Below are 20,058 nucleotides of genomic sequence, written 5' to 3' on the forward strand. Positions count from 1 at the left end.
CCAAAAGAAAAGAGAGAAAGCCCAAATTCATAAAATTATGAATGAAAAGGGAGAGATCACAACCAACGCCAAGGAAGTAGAAACAATCATCAGAAGTTATTACGAACAGTTATATGCCAATAAGCTTAGAAACCTCGATGAAATGGATGCATTGCTGGAAAAATATCAACTACCAAAATTGAACCAGGAAGAAATCGACAACCTGAATAGACCGATATCTAATAACGAGATTGAATCAATGATCAAAAATCTCCCAAAAAACAAGAGCCCAGGACCTGACGGATTCCCTGGGGAATTTTACCAAACCTTCCAAGAAGAAATAACACCTATTTTCCTGAAGCTGTTTAAAAAAATTGAAGCAGAAGGAAAACTTCCAGACTCTTTCTATGAAGCCAGCATTACCCTGATCCCCAAACCAGGCAAGGACCATACCAAAAAGGAGAATTTCAGACCAATATCACTGATGAATATGGATGCTAAGATTCTCAACAAGATCCTAGCCAACAGGATCCAACAGCACATTAAAAAGATTATCCACCATGATCAGGTGGGATTCATCCCTGGGCTACAAGGATGGTTCAACATTCGCAAATCAATCAATGTGATACAACAAATTAATATGAGACGAGAGAAGAACCACATGGTCCTCTCAATTGATGCAGAAAAAGCATTTGACAAAATCGAACATCCGTTCCTGATTAAAACGCTTCAAAGTATAGGGATAGAGGGAACATTCCTGAACCTCATCAAATCTATCTATGAAAGACCCACAGCAAATATCATCCTCAACGGGAAAAAGCTCGCAGCCTTCCCATTGAGATCAGGAACAAGACAAGGATGCCCACTTTCACCACTCTTGTTCAACATAGTGTTAGAAGTCCTAGCAACAGCAATCAGACAACAGAGAGAAATAAAAGGTATCCAGATTGGTAATGAAGAAGTCAAACTCTCTCTCTTCGCAGATGACATGATTCCTTATATGGAAAACCCAAAAGACTCCACCCCCAAACTACTAGAACTCATACAGCAATTCAGCAACGTGGCAGGATACAAAGTCAATGTGCAGAAATCAGTGGCTTTCTTATACACTAACAATGAAAACACAGAAAGGGAAATTAGAGAATCGATTCCATTTACTATAGCACCAAGAACCATAAGATACCTGGGAATAAACCTAACCAAAGAGGTAAAGGATCTGTACTCAAGGAACTACAGAACACTCATGAAAGAAATTGAAGAAGACACAAATAGATGGAAGACCATTCCATGCTCTTGGATCGGAAGAATAAACATTGTTAAAATGTCTATACTGCCTAGAGCAATCTATACTTTTAATGCCATTCCGATCAAAATTCCACCGCCATTCTTCAAAGAGCTGGAGCAAATAATCCTAAAATTTGTATGGAATCAGAAGAGACCCCGAATAGCTAAGGAAATGTTGAAAAACAAAAATAAAGCTGGCGGCATCACCTTACCTGATTTCAAGCTTTATTACAAAGCTGTGATCACCAAGACAGCATGGTACTGGCATAAAAACAGACACATAGACCAGTGGAACAGAGTAGAGAGCTCAGATATGGACCCTCAACTCTATGGTCAATTAATCTTTGACAAAACAGGAAAAAAAATATACAGTGGAAAAAAGACAGTCTCTTCAATAAGTGGTGCTGGGAAAACTGGACAGCTATATGTAGAAGAATGAAACTCGACCATTCTCTTACACCGTACACAAAGATCAACTCAAAATGGATAAAAGACCTCAACGTGAGACAGGAATCCATCAGAATCCTAGAGGAGAACATAGGCAGTAATCTCTTTGATATCAGCCACAGCAACTTCTTTCAAGATATGTCTCCAAAGGCAAAGGAAACAAAAGCAAAAATAAACTTCTGGGACTTCATCAAAATCAAAAGCTTCTGCACAGCAAAGGAAACAGTCAAAAAAACAAAGAGGCAACCCACGGAATGGGACAAGATATTTGCAAATGACAGTACAGACAAACGGTTGATATCCAGGATCTATAATGAACTCCTCAAACTCAACCCACACGAAACAGACAAACACATCAAAAAATGGGCAGAAGATATGAACAGACACTTCTCCAATCAAGACATACAAATGGCTATCAGACACATGAAAAAATGCTCATCATCATTAGCCCTCAGGGAGATTCAAATTAAAACCACATTGAGATATCACCTTACACCAGTTAGAATGGCCAAAATTAACAAAACAGGAAACAACATGTGTTGGAGAGGATGTGGAGAAAGGGGAACCCTCTTCCACTGTTGGTGGGAATGCAAGTTGGTGTAGCCTCTTTGGAGAACAGTGTGGAGATTCCTCAGGAAATTAAAAATAGAGCTTCCCTATGACCCTGCAATTGCACTCCTGGGTATTTACCCCAAAGATACAGATGTCGTGAAAAGAAGGGCCATCTGTACCCCAATGTTTATAGCAGCAATGGCCACAGTCGCCAAACTGTGGAAAGAACCAGGATGCCCTTCAACAAATGAATGGATAAGGAAGATGTGGTCCATATACACTATGGAGTATTATGCCTCCATCAGAAAGGATGAATACCCAACTTTTGTAGCAACATGGACGGGACTGGAAGAGATTATGCTGAGTGAAATAAGTCAAGCAGAGAGAGTCAATTATCATATGGTTTTACTTATTTGTGGAGCATAACAAATAGCATGGAGGACAAGGGGCGTTAGAGAGGAGTAGGGAATTTGGGTAAATTGGAAGGGGAGGTGAACCATGAGAGACTATGGACTCTGAAAAACAATCTGAGGGGTTTGAAATGGCGGGGGGGGGGGGGTGGGAGGTTGGGCTACCAGGTTGTGGGTTTTATAGAGGGCACGGCTTGCATGGAGCACTGGTTGTAGTGAAAAAATAATGAATAATGTTTTTCTGAAAATAAATAATTTGGAAAAAAAAAGAAAAAAAATAAAAAGAATAAATAAGAAAAAAAATAATCTGTGAAGTAAGAGAAGGCATTTGAAATTTTCTAGTCAGAGAACAAATGAAGAAGAATTAGAGTAGAGAGAGCCCATCTGAATTACAGGAGACTATCATAGGAAACATTTTATGCATTGTGGAAGTCCCAAAATGAGAAGAGATGGAGAAAGGGAAAGAAAGTTTACTTAAAGAAATAATAGCTGAGAATTTATAAATCGAGGAAGAGATATAGACTATCAAAATCAAGAAGCTCGTGAGTCCCCAAACAGATTCAACCCAAAGAAATAATCTCCAAGTCACCTTACAATAAAACTGCCTAAACCAAAGACAGAGAGAATTTCGAAAGCAGCAAGAGGGAAAAAAATGCCTCATATATAAAGGCATTTCTATGAGAGGTGTTAATAGTGATAAATACCTACACTAAGAAAAAGAAATGATTTCGAATATGCAACCAACCTTATACATCAAAAAAATGAGAAAGAGAATAACAAACTAAGCGTAAAATTAGCACAAGCAAGGAAATAACAGAAATCAAAGAAGAAATTTGTGAAATAAAGACCAAAAAATAATCAACAAAATTAATACCTACCTATTTAAAAAGATAAAGAAAATTGACAAATTTAAATCTGATTAAGAAAAAAATCAAATAAAACACAATGAGAAATGTAAGTGGAAATAGTCGACTGACGCCACAGAAATACCAATGTTCATAAGAGACAACAATAAACACTTACCAATAAGTTGGATAACACAGAAGAAATGAATAAATTCCTAGAAATTCAAAACTTGCCAGAACAAATCATTAAGAAATAGAAAATCCGAACAAACCAATAACAAGGAACAAGTCTGAATCATTAATTTGAAATATCTCTGCAAAGAATAGTTCTGGAATCAAAGTTTTTATTGTAATTTAATTCTTCTCAAACCATTCCAAAAATTTGAGGGCAAGGGGCACTTCCAAAACTACTTTACAAGATCAGCATTACTTTAATACCAAAGTTAGATGTGGACACTAAAAGAAAACAAAATTAGAGGCAGTATCACTGATAAACACAGATACAGAAATGCTCAACAAAATATTAGCAAAGTGAATTCAACAGCATATTAAAGATTCATACACCATAATGAAGTTGGGTTTATCCATGGACCTTAAAAATAGTTCAACAGATGAAAATCAGTATCACCAACCCTATTAACAATACAAAGGATTAAAATCATATAGTCATCCCAATAGAAGAAGAAAAAGCATATGACACAGTTCACAATCCATTTATGATAAAAACTCTCAACAATTAGGTATTGAAGAAATGTACCTCAACATAATAAAGACCATAAATAAGAAGCCTATAACTAACATCATATTTAATGGTGAAACGCTGAAAGCTTTTGCTCAAGGATAAGGGAAAAAACAAGGATACACACTTTCATCACTGTAGAATAAAGGGAAATGAAAGATATCCAAATAAAAAATAAAGAAATAGAATTATCTCTCTTTGTAGATGACATATATAGAGAAAACCCAAAGACTCCACCAAAAAAGAAAAAGTAAGAATTAATAAATGAAGTCAATAAATTTGCAGGATACAAAGTCAATACACAAAAATCTGTTGTGTAACGAATAATGAACTATCGGAAAGAAATTTTAAAAACAGTACCATTTACAGGGCACCAGTGTGACTCAGTGGGTTAAAACCTCTGCCTTTGGCTGGGGTTATGATCCCAGGGTCGTGGAATCGAACCCCACATCGGGCTCTCTGCTCAGCGGGGAGCCTGCTTCCTCCTCTCTCTCTGCCTGCCTCTCTGCCTACTTGTGATCTCTTTCTCCCTGTCAAATAAATAAATAAAATCTTTTTTTTAAAGCACTATTTACAATAGCATAAAAATAAGATACCTAGGAATAAATCTGTCTAAAGAGATGAAAGACTTGTATCCTGAAAACAATAAGACAATGGTAAAATAAGTTGAAGAAGATATAAATAAATGGAAAGATAGTCTATGTTCATGGATTGGAAGAATTAATATTGTTAAAATATGCCCCCCTTTTCCTCTATTTTTCTTCTGGGTATCCTATAATATGAGTGTTGTTTTGTTTGATACAGTCACTGAGTTCCCTATGTCTATTTTTATTTTGCATAATTCTTTTTTCTTTCTTTTGTTCAGTGTGATTACTTTCTGTTACCATCTTCTAGGTCATTAATTCATTCCTCTGCTTCTTCCAGTGTGCTGTTCATTCCATCAAGTGTGTTTCTCATTTTGTTTATTGAGCCCCTGATCTCTGCTATGTTATTCTTTATCTCTGTATTAAAGGTCTCACTCAGGTCTTTGACTTTTTTCACAAGTCCAGTGAGTATCTTTATAATCATTACTTTAAATGATCTATCAGGCATATTGCTAATATATATTTTACTTACATTTCTGGCTGGGGTCTTGTATTGTCCTTTTATTTGGGACAAATTCTTCTTTTTTTCCCCCTAAATTTCTGTGCATACTTCTTTGTTCAGAAAGTCAGCTACTGTTCTTGAGGGTAATGGCCTTATGAAGAAGAGGTTCTATAGGGCCCTGCAGTGTTTTGACCTCTGTGTCCCAGGGCCTGACACTTTAGGGTATTCTCCAATGTGTGCTGTATGCACACTGCTGTTGTGTCCTGACTGCTTTATCCTTTAGGCCAGTCATCTGCAGAGGTCCTCTTTCTATATCGTGGTCAGTATCTGGTCCCTGACCTGACTGTGGTGAGTTTTAACTAGGTGTTTGTGGTCTGCTTGCAAAATGAGACCTCTTATCACCATTCCTGGAATCAAGGGTCTCCAAACTCCCAGGCTGGGAGATGGAGGGGGGAGGGGTTTGGTCGGTCTCCCGAGGGAGGAGTCTGGCTGCTCAGGGACTGAGGCACACATGACTGGAAGTGTGTTTTCACTGGAGCACAGGGAGTTGGGACTTGGTACAAACAATCTAGGTAGTGAGTGCTGGCCCTGTGCTGGTTCCCATAGGTGGCTCTGTGTTTATGTTGAAGGTTCGGGGGTGGGAGAAGGCACCTGCTAGTTCCTTTGTTCCCAAAGGGGTCTCTCTGGAGAAACCGCCTTTTTGCAACACACTCCTCACTGTGTGCCCCGGGTGCTCTTCAGATTGCTCTTCCCAGCTGTATGTTCTCAGGCTGTTTGTTATCTTTTCTCCAAGTCCCAATGCCCATTGAGCTGTCCCAGAGCCAAACACACTGACCTTTAGGACCCTAGACTTTAAATCCCAATTGTTATAAGAATTATGAAATTTGGGTTCTCTCACTTTCCAAGACAATTGCCATGGTGATTCATTTCCCCATGTGCTGCCTTGTGTGTTAATCTGTCCCTTGCCTTCCTCTCTGACCATGGCTTTCTCTCCACCTCAGTGGCCACAATCCATTCCTTTCAAACTGTGTCTCTGTACATCTTACTTCTTCAATGTGGTCTCTTCATGACTTTTAGTTGTCGAATTTGTTCTGTCAGTCTTCAGGCCGATTTCTGAGGAATTTAGGATGATCTGATGGTTATCTCAGTGTATTCAAGGGACAAGGCAAGCTTAGGTTCCTCCTACTCCACTGCCATCTTTTTTTCTCTGCTTTTGGTGTCACTCTATTATTATAGGTTTCTTCTTTGTCTTTCTTTTACTGTTTTCTTGACTAATACCTATCAGTAAACATTTTATTTTGCTATATATGTATCAGGAAATTTGTATATCTATTCATACATACTTGGAAAAAATAAGGATGAGTATATGCATTGGTAGAAATCAGAAAGTTGATATAAACATTTTGCTACAGTTAATAAAAATGTGGGTTAGAAAACCATAAATATACTGGGATCTCAGCCCATGTACTTACTGAGAGAAATACATTCAGGAGGAGGGAACCAGTCATTCTCTGTACATGTCATTATAGTCTGCTTATCTTGAAGACTGTAACCAGAATGGCATTTAACTCTCACAGTTTGACCTTGGTAATATTTTTCTGCATACCTTGGAGAATCTCCATTTTTCAAATAATTGAAAATACATTGTCCTAAAAATCATAAAACCCATAAAAACATTTAAAATAATAAGTTAAAAACTATTTGTACAATATTTCAGCTATAACATCTAAGTATCCAAAAATAACATGCAGCTCAAGAAAAACTAAAGCTACTACCTAATGTGTAAAAAGATAAAATCAATATTTGATATTATTTATCTTCAGTTTTTATAATTAAAATGCATATGAATGATATGGGTGTTTTTGGAAAGCTTCTATCTTTATCTGTAAAGTGATTTTTATGAAGAGCTCCTTATAAACAGAAAAATGTGTATGGGTCTTTTTGCTCATAAAACTCATCCTTGGCTTTATTTTGTCATACAAGGCTTAATGGTACTCACTTATGCATTTTTCTCCCTCTACTATTTGAAATATGTTGGAGGCCACGGCACGGCTGGAGTCGAGGACCAAACCAGGCCCTGACTTGTGTCTCCTTCAAAGTCCGGACACCTTGACAAGGTTAAGGACGGGAAAGTTGAGTGCACTGAGAAAAGGTCTGTGCTATGTGTCATGCGCTCGCCTACGTGACTTCCCACTCACTCTCCCTGCAGTAGGGAACAATGTGGCCAGAGTCCTGAGTTCTTAGTTAATCCTTGTTTCTGTACCTCCCATGATCCACTCCCTGGTTGATTTTCTTGCTAATGGCTTGATCCAAAACTACCTGGGCTCACGAGGTTTGCTTGTAGTTAATGTAAACTTGTTATAAGAACTTACGGTCATCTGACTAGGTACTTATGTAATGCTCCTCCTATTCTGGTTTGCCTTATAAATGCTTGTAAGACGTGAAATAAATGTGGCACTGTTGGACATCCTCTTCAGTGTCCCTCCTGCCCCCATTTCTTTGTCTCTTAACTTTTTTCCATCATCCTCTTAGCCCCCACGGTTACCCTGGTCGATTCGTTGCACTGGCCGTGACAGAAATATTTACAGATACACAACTGGAAAAAGGTTTACTTACTCTGGCATGGTTCTTCTGGGTCCCATCCTCTCTGTGTGCAAGTAATGTATCCCTGACTATGTTTTGAAGGAGTCACAAAATTGGTATCACAGGTATAGTAAAAATATGCTCCCAACTCTGCTGGAAAGGGTGATCTATACGTATGTCTAATCTGTAACTGTCCATGTTTTATTTCTGGAACATCACAGGTCTTCGCTTGTAATACAAAGAAAAGAAACAAAAACAGTATAAATAATGTTTTACCTTAATAAAAAAACAAATTAGAAATGAATTGTTTCATTTCTTAAGGAATCCCCATGCTGTTTTCCAAAGTGACTGCACCAATTTTCATTCCCATCAACAGTATAAAATGGTTCCCATTTCTCTACATTCTCTCTAACACTTGTTTGTCTACTGGGTATTTGTCCCAAAGATAGAGATGTAGTGAAAAGAAGGGCTATCTGTACCCCAATGTTCATAGCAGCAATGGCCACAGTTGCCAAACTGTGGAAAGAGCCAAGATGCCCTTCCACAGATGAATGGATAAAGAAGATATGGTCCATAATGCAATGGAATATTATGCCTCCATCAGAAAAGATGAATACCCAACTTTTGTATCAAGATGGCTGGGAATGGAGGAGATTATGCTGATGAAATAAGTCAAGCAGAGAGAGTCAATTATCATGTGGTCTCACTTACTTGTGGAGCATAAGGAATAACATGGAGGTCATTGGGAGTAGGAGAGGAGAAGGGGGTTGGAAGAAATTGGAGGGGGATATGAACCATGAGAGACTGTGGACTCTGAGAAACAAACCGAGGGTTTGTAGGGGTGGGGGTTGGGAGGTTGGGTGAGCCAGGTGGTGGATATTATGGAGGGCATGTATTGCATGGAGCACTGGGTGTGGTGCATAAACAATGAACCTTGGAACATTGAAAAAATAAAGTTTAAATTAAAAAAACTTAATCTAGGGACGCCTGGATGGCTCAGTGGGTTAAGGCCTCTGCCTTCGGCTCAGGTCATGGTTCCAGGGTCCTGGGATCGAGCCCCACATCGGGCTCTCTGCTCGGCAGGGAACCTGCTTCCTTCTCTCTCTCTCTCTCTCTGCCTACCTGTGATCTCTGTCAAACAAATAAATAAAAAAATCTTAAAAAAAAACTTAATCTCTCGAAACAAACTGAGGGCTGCTGGGAGGTGGGGGGTTGGGATATGGTAGCTGGATTATAGACACTGGGGAGGGTTTGTACTATGGTGGGTGCTGTGAAATGTGTAAGCCTGATAATTCACAGACCTGTACCTCTGGGGCAAATAATACATTATATATTAATAAAAAAACTTATGATGTACTAAAAAAATATATATGAATTTCATGTAAATATAAAAATAAATAAAAAATGAAAAAAAGTTGTTTCTTTGGTGAATTATATCCTTTTATTAGTATAATTTCACTCATGGCAACAGGATTTCTAGGACAAGAAAAGTTGCAAAATTCAGATGACAGGGATATGTGATGAAGTTATTGTTAATGAAGTTAAAATTATATCTTGTGAGTGATACGATATATAAACTTGTAGGAAGACTCTTTTTAAAAAATATTTTTTAAGATTTTATTTATTTGACAGACAGAGATCACAAGCAGCAGAGAAAGAGGAGGAAGCAGGCTTCCCACTGAGCAGAGAGCCCAATGTGGGTCTCAATCCCAGGACCCTAGGATCATGACCTCAGCTGAAGGCAGAGGCTTTAATCCACTGAGCCACCCAGGTGCCCCTGTAGGAAGACTCTTGAGGAATAAGACAGTACAGACCTATTTAATGAATTCCCCTTGAGTATGTATATCCTATCCCAGATTGATTAAATGAACATCTTGGTTGAGAGATGAAAATACTGATTTTATTGTCCACATCATCTATCTTCTTTTCCACTCTTTACTGTTCTCAATGGAAAATCAGGACCCTGCCTTTCTTCTCAAACCAACTCAATGTAGGGAGATAGTGGTTTTTTTTTTGTAAAAAAAACATCTCCTATATGAATGAATGTTAACATTCATTAACTTATTTTTCTATTTATTGTAAATGGTGTAAGAAATACAGAGAAACACAAAAATTTTCTATTTGCCACATTATACAGAAAAATAATGCCTGAAACCAGTCATTGAGGCAAGTTTTCCTCTTTTTATTTAATCAGAGAAATGGAGTAAAATATTTCTTTTTTTAAAAAAGTATTATTTATTTATTTGACAGAGACTGAGAAATCACAAGTAGGCAGAGAGTAGGGGAGCAGGCTCCACGCTAAGCAGAGAGCCTGATGGGGCTTGATCCCAGGACTCTGAGACCATGACCTAAGCTGAAGGCAGAGGCTTAACCCACTTAGCCACCCAGGTGTCCCTAAAAATATTTCTTAATATCTAAATAGTTAATTAAGATTATAGTAAAAATTTGATTGTTATTACTAATCTTAATTGGTGAATGAAATATTGTAAAATGTCATACATATGTCATAATATATATGACATATATCATACATGTGGCATATTTAAAAATGTCATACAGAATATGTCATATTATATGTGGTATATTAGATACATATATTACATATATATCATATATAATGTGACACACATGTCATAGTATATATATATATATATATATATAGTGTATGTGAGGTGTTTAAAATGTCCTAATTACATAGTATGTCATATATACCATATATAGGAGATGTTTTCAAACATGTCATATGTCATAATATGTATATTTTAGGAGAAAAGTGAATATTTGATGCCACGATAGTTCAATTCTTTTAAAACACAATAAAAGTGTCCTATTTTTATTGAGGTATAATATAATTATATTTTATTGAGCTATTCTTATTTATTGAATATTTCTTACATATATGTTTAAGTGTTCTGTTGTTTAGAAGTCATTTATGTATAATATTTTCTAGAAAAATTTTTCCTTTTTTGTTGGATGATTTACAGATAATCTAGTACTTTTAATACCAGAGTAGGATTAGGTGTTTTTTTCCCATAAAATGATTTGATTGCAAGGAATCTTGACCAACACATGAACAAAATTTCCAACACACACACACAAAGTATTCATTATCATCTTTATATACTTAAGTTCACCGATCCATTTTCTTTTTTGTTTGATTAGAGAAATTTTCCAGTAGTTTCTGCAGACCTTGTTATTTGGATTATACACTTTGAATCCTTTGCATATACTAATGTTTTTCTTTAATAAAGATTTTTAAAAAGATTTTATTATTTATTTGAGAGAGAAAGAGAGAGAGCATAAGCGGGGGTGGATGGACACAGAGAAAAGCAGACTCCCAGCTGAGCAGGAGCTAGGGATCATGACCTGAGCCAAAGGCAGAGGGTTAAACAACTGAGCCATCCAGGTGCCCCTTTAATAAGTATTTGTAAATGATGCCTTTTCTAGGTATAGATTCTTGGCCTACAGTCCATAGCTCTCATTGCTAGATCCCCCCTCCATCTCTTTTCAAGCTTCCAATGTTGAGATTAAGATACTCATTTACTCTTAGTTCCTTTTAAGTAAACTTTTAGGGGTTTTCCTACTAGTTTTGGAAGATTTAGATTATTTTCTCTCTATCCTTGAATGAATTTCATCATGATACATCAAGATGTGTTTCATTTAACAATAATTCTACCTTGTGCAAGCTTCAGTCTTTGGATTTGCAAGAACTGAGTCTTAAAGAATTCGACTAAATTAGCTGTGAAATTGTAAAGGAGAGATTTGAATCCTGGTGGTCTGATTTCAGAACAACTATGGTTATCTACCTATTACGGTGTTTCAAATGATATCAATTAAAGAAAACAGCCTGATGAGATTTCTTCTCAAAAGGTATACAAAGGGGGGGTGCCTGGGTGGCTCAGTGGGTTAAAGCCTCTGCCTTCAGCTCAGGTCATGATCCCAGGGTCCTAGGATTGAGCCCCGCATGGGGCTCTCTGCTCTGCGGGGAGCCTACTAACTCCTCTCTCTCTCTGCCTGCCTCTCTGCCTACTTGTGATCTCTGTCTGTCAAATAAATAAATAAAATCTTAAAAAAAAAGTATACAAAGGGGATAAAATTAAAAGTAAGTATTGACTTGAACCTCTTTACTATATTCCTCTTGAACACTTAAGTATGTTTTTATACTCTAACAAGATAATCTCTGAAGCAAATATAATATTTCATATTTCATATTTAGTCTGATCACTGGCAAGGCTTAGAACAGCCTCATTCTACCTTCAACTTCTATCAGTGCAGGTTGTGGTCCCATTGTACTGGTGACTCTGTCATAGTTGTGACTGAAGCTAGTCTCAAAATTAAAATATTCACTATTTTTTAAAAGTAGGCTCCACACACCAGAATGGGGCCCAGTGTGGGGTCTGAACTCATGACACTGAGATCAAGCCCTGAGCTGAAATAATGAGTCAGACACTTAACCAACTGAGGCCCCTTAGACACCCCAAATAATCACTAATTTTAAAAGTATTTCTCATCTGTCTGTACTTGTACTTTGACCTAAGTCCAGGATATTATAGGAGAATACATACAACTGATATCAGAAAAATATAAAGGCTCATAAAAGACTACTATGAATGATTATACAACATAGAAGAGATGGGTAAATTCCTAGAGCTATACAACCTACCAAGACTGAATCATGAAGAAACAGAAAATCTGAAAGACCAATTATTAACAAAGAGATTAAATCAGTAATCAAAAACTTCCCAAAAAACAAAAGTCCAAGAGCAGATGGCTTCACCAGTGAATTCTACCAACACTTAAAAAAGATTAATGCCAATCCTTTTCTAACTCTTCAGAAATATAGAAAACTAGGGAACACTTCCAAAGTCATATTATGAGGCCAGTATTACCCTGACACCAAAACCAGAGAAAGACACCAGAAGAAAAGAAAATTACAGGCCAATACCTGAGAAAATTAGGTGTAAAAATATTCAACAAAGTATTAGCAAACTGAATTCAACAATACATTAAATGGATAATACACTTGGATCAAGTAGGATTCATTTCAGGGGTACAAGGATGGTTCAATATCCACAAATCAATGTGATACACCACATTAACAAAATGAAGGATAAAAATCCTATGATCATCTTAATAGCTGCACAAAAAGCATTTGATACATTCAATAACTCTTACGATGAAACTCTTAACAAAGTGTACATGGTGTAGAGGGAACATACCTTACAGTGTATAAAACCTATATATGACCAGTTCACACCAACCTTATATTCAATAGAAAAATCTTTTCCTCTAAGGTCAGGAGCAAGATAAGAATGCTCACTCTCACAACTTTTTTTTGAACATAGTGTTAGAAGTCTTAGCTAGAGTAATGAGGCAAGAAAAAGAAATAAAAGGCATCCACTTAGAAAAGAAGATGTAAAACTTTCACTATTTTCAGACACTCCCTTCTAGAGACCAGATATGGTTAAAGGGACAATGTTCATAAATGGTATGAGGGTTCCATCTCTCAGATCATGAGCTCTGGAGAGTTAGCTGTTGTTCAAGTACACTATGGGGATGACCACGTGGTAAGGTATTGAGGCTTCCTGCCAAAAACCTGATAAGTAAGCCATCTTGAAGGCAGATCCTCCAGCCCAGCCAAGCCATGAGGTGACTGTAGCTGAGGTCAACATTCTTTTATATATATATATATATATATATATATATATATTTTCCAATTTATTTTCAGAAAAACAGTATTCATTATTTTTTCACCACACCCAGTGCTCCATGCAAGCCGTGCCCTCTATAATACCCACCACCTGGTACCCCAACCTCCCACCCCCCTGCCACTTCAAACCCCTCAGACGGTTTTTCAGAGTTGAGGTCAACATTCTGACTACAATACAAGAAGCGTCTGGCTCAGAGGTAGCTATCTAAGCCACTCCCAAATTCTTGACCCACAGAAACCTGGAAATGATAAAAGTTTGTTGTTTGACGACAATGTATTTTGAGGGGAATTTGTTACACCAAAATAAATAATACATTCTAGTCTTACCAAATGTTTTAGTTCAGATGTTAAAATTACTTTAGAGAAATTTAAGTTCATACACAGCATATTTAACATTAAATAGCAAAAAGAAAGAATTTTTAATATTCAATACCATGTTTTTGATCGTGCTTAGAATTGTCTACTTTGAAGAGAGAAGAATATCTCTGAAGCCTCTGCTTTACATACAAGGTAAGGCAAATATTTGGATTTATTGTGTCCCCATTTTTGTTGTTAAGAGACAGTAATTTCAGAATTAAAAAGTAGGTCAAGGTATGAATGGAACTTACAAGAACATTTTGGAGGAGGGTCCCAGTGTTTACCATAACATATTGCTATATTTTTTGTACCAGTTGGATAAAAGCCCTTATTACAGAAATATGTGATTTTATCTCCAGGTCTGTATTGGATGACTTTTGGTGTGTAGTCACCATTTTGAATATAAGGAGGACCACATACTACTTCTGAAAAAGAAATAAGGACATGTGGATAATGCTGAAATCATCATCCATTAAAATAATCACATACATAAAAATAAAGGAAGCTGGATATTTTTTTTTGTCCATGTCACAGCACAAAAGGGATTAAAATAGTCTCATATTCTTCCCACCATATCACTCATGTCCCACCACTATATCTCTCATCTGATGTATCTGTGCCCCTTGGACTTTTCGCTCTCTCTCTCTCTTTTATGATTTTATTTATTTGAGAATGACAGAGTAAGAGAGAGAAAGCACCAGAGAGGGGAGGGTCAGAGTAAATAGCAGATTCCCTGCTGCATGGAGAGCTCGATTTAGGACTCAATCCTGGGACTCCAGGATCATGACCCGAGCCAAAGGAGATGCTTAACCAACTGAGCCATGCAGACTCTTGAAACCTCTTTCTCCAAGTCATCACATACATCATGATATTTCATATGTGGCAATAAATTCATGACATATCACTTTGACTATTCTTTCCAACTGTTCTTCAACTGCCTTGACATATGTGGTTCTCATTCAGACTCTTAAAAAATATTCCAGGACTCTCCTTTCCAGACACTTATTAAGACTGCATATTCCTACCCATTTGAAATACAAATGGCCCTATGATTTGCATAGGACAATGAAATAAGTGTAAAGTATCATGTTTCCCTTCAGGGAGGAAGTTTAAAAAGCCATTCTGTGATTTTTTTTTAATGTTCTCTTCTCCATAGCTGCAGTGATTAGGGAAAGCCATGGAAAGATGATGTCTCTATCCGTGGTTCGTACAGTGAATATAATGAAGAGAATCCCTTCAGACCTACATTGGAAGTGAACATAAATAGAAAATTAACTTATGTCAAAATGAAGTTGGATTCAGATTCTGAGGTCTTACTTTAAAGTAGGTAACTTCATTGAAACCTGGAATGATGATTTAGTCTAATGTTCATTGATACCTGGAATGATGATTTATTCTAATACTTATACAGGACAAGAGGACTCATCCAAATTAAGTGGTTTATAAATTATATTTTGATGACTGGATAGATAACTTAAGTATTTAATATTTTGGTGCGGCTCTGGAAGTAAAACATGTGACAAAAGATAATGCCAGAGGACTTGTGCACCCATGTTCTTTGTGTAGGAACCATGAATGCCATGAAGACAAACAGCTGGACCCCACACACCAACAGCTGAACATGGATCTAATGTGAGTGATTATTGTTCTGTGTTCATTAACCTCTTCATAAAATATTTTCTTAATAATGCCTGAAAATGGAGGTTGCTCAATTGTAGGAGGGTATATTTTCCAAGGAGCTGTTTGTGAACTCAACCATTTTTTTCCCTTGTGGGGGAGGGGGTTCCTGGCTGGTTCAGTCAGCAGAGCACGTGATACTTGATCTCAGGGTTGTGAGTTCAAGCCCCATATTGGGTGTAGAACTTACTTAAAATTAGAAAAAGTCAACTAAAAATTTTTTTAAAGAATAAAATCAACTCAGAAGCTAACTAGTTTTTGCAGAAGAGGATCATTGGACAAGGTGTACATGTAATTATGAATCATATGATTAAAAGTTCAGGGGGCTCTTAAGAATTCAACTCTTCTTTCCATCTCCCCACCCACCCTGGCCCACAGTATGACAATATATGTAAAACTCACCCTTTTAGAAAGGCACTCAACCTCTGATTTTATGTTTCTTGTTTCACTCACTGATGCAGCTCTCAACAGAAGTTGACTCACTCTTTTCCATATATGTGTGCAAATATCTCAACACAGTTGTTACCATGCTAAGCTGTATCTTCTTGCTCTTCTTCTCATGATATGATTTCTTAAACTCAACTGTCTACATTCTCTCTTTTAGGTCATGGTTTTGAAACCACCTCTTTTAAAATGTGTAGGCTAAGCAGAACACAATATTCCAGACATAACTTTTGGTGGGCACTAAACACATTTGAGAAGGATTCTAGCTCTGTACAACATTCTTCCATTCTGAAGCCTAAAAGAGTTTTTGTTTTTGTTTTCTCCCCCCAATATCATCATCACTGTTGATTCATATTAGGTCTATGGTTAATGAAATCTCCAGTTACTTCCACTTTATGCCATTTTGTCAATGGAGGGTTTCCTCATCTGGTATTAATAAAATTTATTTTTAAAGCAAAATTCTGGGGTTTACAGGAACAATCTGTATATAGCTGGGAATTAGGAAGCCCAGTACAACACTGGCTCTGTTCTAGACTTGCTTTTTAACCACAGACCAACTACTTAATGAGCTATTGAATGTCTCTCATCCTTTTATCTCTGTCTTGAGAATGAGAGAATTATACTAATTGATCTCAAAATGGGCACTGCGCACAAAATGTTAAGTATATTGTCTTTATAATCGTTGATTTCTATAAACATTAATACTCCACTGTGAGAAAAAAACCTGCTTAATTATAAGGAGTATATGCATGAAAACAACTTACAAACTATACGGCAAAATGTATGGAAAAAATATAACATCACCTTTACATGAAGGACTTGGAGTCCACCCAGATTTAGTACATACAGCATCTCCTCTATCACTGTATTCATAACCACTGTTACATTTATATTGAAGTCGTTCATTTTCCTTGTAAACTTGCTTCGGAGAAGAAGACTGTCCATTTGCAATTTCTGGCTTTTGGCAGGAAATTTCTAAATGGAAGGGATTAAGTTCCAAAATGTTTGTTATATATTAAATGATCTTGTCAAAGACATAGTTATATTTAGACACAAATTCTGTTTCCATTAGGCAAATCAGGCAACCAATCAAAATTTCTAACATTATTGAAAAGTAACTGACTTGTTTTTTGCGGCATCACTATCCATTCAAATTTTCTGTCTAAAAAACCCCCCAAAAACAAAAAAACAAAAACTGGCCATCATCTTTGATCCCATCTTCTCTCAAACATTTCCCCCTGGGATTATAGCAACAGTAACTAATTTCCCAAATCCAATTTTCCCATCTTTCTGTTTTCCTGTTTGTAACTTAATGGCCTTTTTCTTGTCCCTTCATTGCTCCATTTAAAATCCTCCACTGATTCCCAATTCAGTCTGAGTAAAAGCCAAACTTTTCAGCACGACATGGAGCACTTTAGAACCTTCCACTGGCCTATCTTCAGTTCCATCACTGACTTACCCCTACTTGCATCCTACATGTCCCCCAAGCACATGAGAACACGGGGGGACTCATAGTCAAAAAAGGGTCCTTGTATTTGTACTTTCCTCTCTGTGTGTTCCCATGACTGGTATGCTTTCCCCTTCCTCAACTTCATTTGAATAATATACCTCAGTTATTCCAGGAAAGTTTCACTAACCACAGAAGTTAAATTTTAAGAAGAAAACCCTGTCTGTGAACCTCTAGAACATACAGTATTTGCTGTGCTGAATATAAATAGGTTTACCATCACTGATTTGAGGAACAAGTTTTTTTTAGAAAGAGTTTTGAAGAAGAGGATGATTTTCTCTGCATCTCACTGTTGGATAGCTAGACTAAGACAGTGAAAATAATCAAGAGATTTTAGATAATGTTAAAAAATAAATATGGCAGAAATTTCTTTTGCACAAGTACTGGTAAAATGAAGTATGGCACTTTTAAATAAATTGACCATAATGTTTCATTACAAAAGCCCCAGTCATCAAACTGGTCAGGATATACCGGTTAGCAGTATCATAACTAAAGAAATCTTGACTTACAGTTTACTATAGAACTTTTTTTAAAAGGTAAAAATTTATTTAGTGGATGCAATTCAGTTCCACATACTTATCTAAACCTGCAGTGTATATAGAAGCCAAGACCCTTTTCTAGAAGAATTATTCAAGCATAGAAGGTCATTGTGATTCCTCAGTGGAAATAAATAATGATTTTTTCACTTTTCAAATGAAAAGAAAGTCTATTCTATAGGCCAATATAAAAAATTGCTGACCAGGAGGACCTTATTAAATTTTATTAATATTATTAATTAATATTAAAAATTGCCCTCCCGTATTTGTGCAGACCACTCTTCTATTTGAGCATGAAAACCAATCATAATTTAATTATGGTTAAGACCACGGACTTTGGTTTCAGATGATCAAGGTTTGACTCTTAACTCTGCCATTTATGCCATGATAACCTTGGTCATGGGATTTAACTTTTTTGCACCACAATTTCCTTGATTATAAAACAGAGTATAGTGCATAAATCACAGACATTTTGAAAGTAACGTGGAATGATATATGTAAAGAACTTGGATCAATTACTGGCAAATAGTAAGTGCTCAATAAATATTAGGTATTAGTGTTATTCATATTCTTAAGGATGCACAATATATGAGAATGCATAGTTTCATGAGAAAAACTAAAATCAATCCCATGAACATTAAATATATCTTACCCACACATTTTGGTGTTTCTCCACTCCAAACACCATTTGCTGAGCAATGAATTTCTGCAGGCCCATCAAGCTTGTAGCCTGAGTTACAGTGAAAATGTACTACTTGTCCAAAAGTATAGTCTAGGTCTTGTTCCAACGCAGTACTGGTAAGTCTCCCATTCTCTGGTTCTGTCACTGGTAAACACTTAACAACTGAAAAAATAAATAAAATTTTTCCCAATAGAATTTAACAACTTTACTATGAAATGTATGTATATATTCATATAGATGGATAAAATCATCAGCAAAGTAAGATTGGGGAAATTGCTTAATTCTTTTAAAGAAGAATTTGATAAAACTGTTGGATATAAAGGCTAGTAAGTTAAAAAAACAATAAGCTTCTCTCATTCTTTTCTGTGAGAGTGGACAAAGAAAATTATTTCTTTGAATGACAGTTTACATTGTTATAGTTAAAAAACAAATGTTTCTTAAATAATTGAAAAATATAAAGCTTGGGATAATTAAACAAAAATTTTCACCTAAACTCCAGAATAATATAATGCTGTATTCCTAAAAGGTATAGAAGCAAACTTTCTGATTCTATTTACTTCAATAGACAAATAGTACTTAATTTTCCTTCATTTTCCATGTCAGTGCTCAAAGTAATTTGAGTAATCCTTTTGATTTTACTTAATATTTTCCAATATCTCTTAGGTTATACCATTTTAACTTGATTTTATAGTGGGATCATCCGGGGTAGAATTAAAATGGAAATTCTATGGTTATCTCCCTGTCTCCCTGACCAATTACCCAAGGGATACTGGTTTAGTAGGTTTTTAGTAACCAAAATTTTCAGCTTTAAATAAACACCTCAGGTGATTCCAGCTTAGAAATTTCTTAAAGCATTTAGATCTTCATTCCACATTTCCATAGATGAAAGATCTTTCCTTCTCTTCTTTAGATAACAGGATTTTTGAGTGATCCCAATTCTTCTTCCTCCTCCCTGCCCTCCTCCTCTCCCCTCCTCCTCATGGTTCTCCTCCTCCCCCTCTCCCTCTCCACCTCTTCCTTCCTTCCTATCTCCTTTTCTCTGTTACTCCTCCTTCCCTTTCCCTCTTGACTTATTCCTCAGCAAGGAACTAAGAAAGACTATTCTGACTCATTTCTCTTATTTCCATGATGACTGGAGAGTGGGATTACTAGCTCAAAATTTGGAGACAGGATCTACATTTTCTCACTCTCATTCTTTGATTTATGAGTCACTAAGAAAA

At 36.5% G+C, this 20,058-nt stretch overlaps 1 protein-coding gene across 2 annotated transcripts in view; it reads right to left on the reverse strand.

Moving 5' to 3' along the window:
• The window catches only part of LOC122918866 (complement factor H-like), a 106,734-nt gene that overhangs the window by 43,634 nt on the left and 43,042 nt on the right, over positions 1–20,058 (reverse strand). For both annotated transcript variants that reach the window (XM_044267794.1, XM_044267793.1), the window contains exons 5-9: positions 18,809–19,000; positions 16,918–17,088; positions 14,244–14,417; positions 7,959–8,153; positions 6,815–6,991 (exon numbers count right to left, since the gene is read on the reverse strand). In XM_044267794.1, the coding sequence (XP_044123729.1) occupies positions 6,815–6,991; positions 7,959–8,153; positions 14,244–14,417; positions 16,918–17,088; positions 18,809–19,000 (909 nt within the window). The remainder of the gene's footprint in view (positions 1–6,814; positions 6,992–7,958; positions 8,154–14,243; positions 14,418–16,917; positions 17,089–18,808; positions 19,001–20,058) is intronic.

The sequence above is a fragment of the Neovison vison genome, chromosome 10, assembly GCF_020171115.1.
Source record: "Neovison vison isolate M4711 chromosome 10, ASM_NN_V1, whole genome shotgun sequence".
Taxonomy (NCBI): Eukaryota; Metazoa; Chordata; class Mammalia; order Carnivora; family Mustelidae; genus Neogale; species Neogale vison.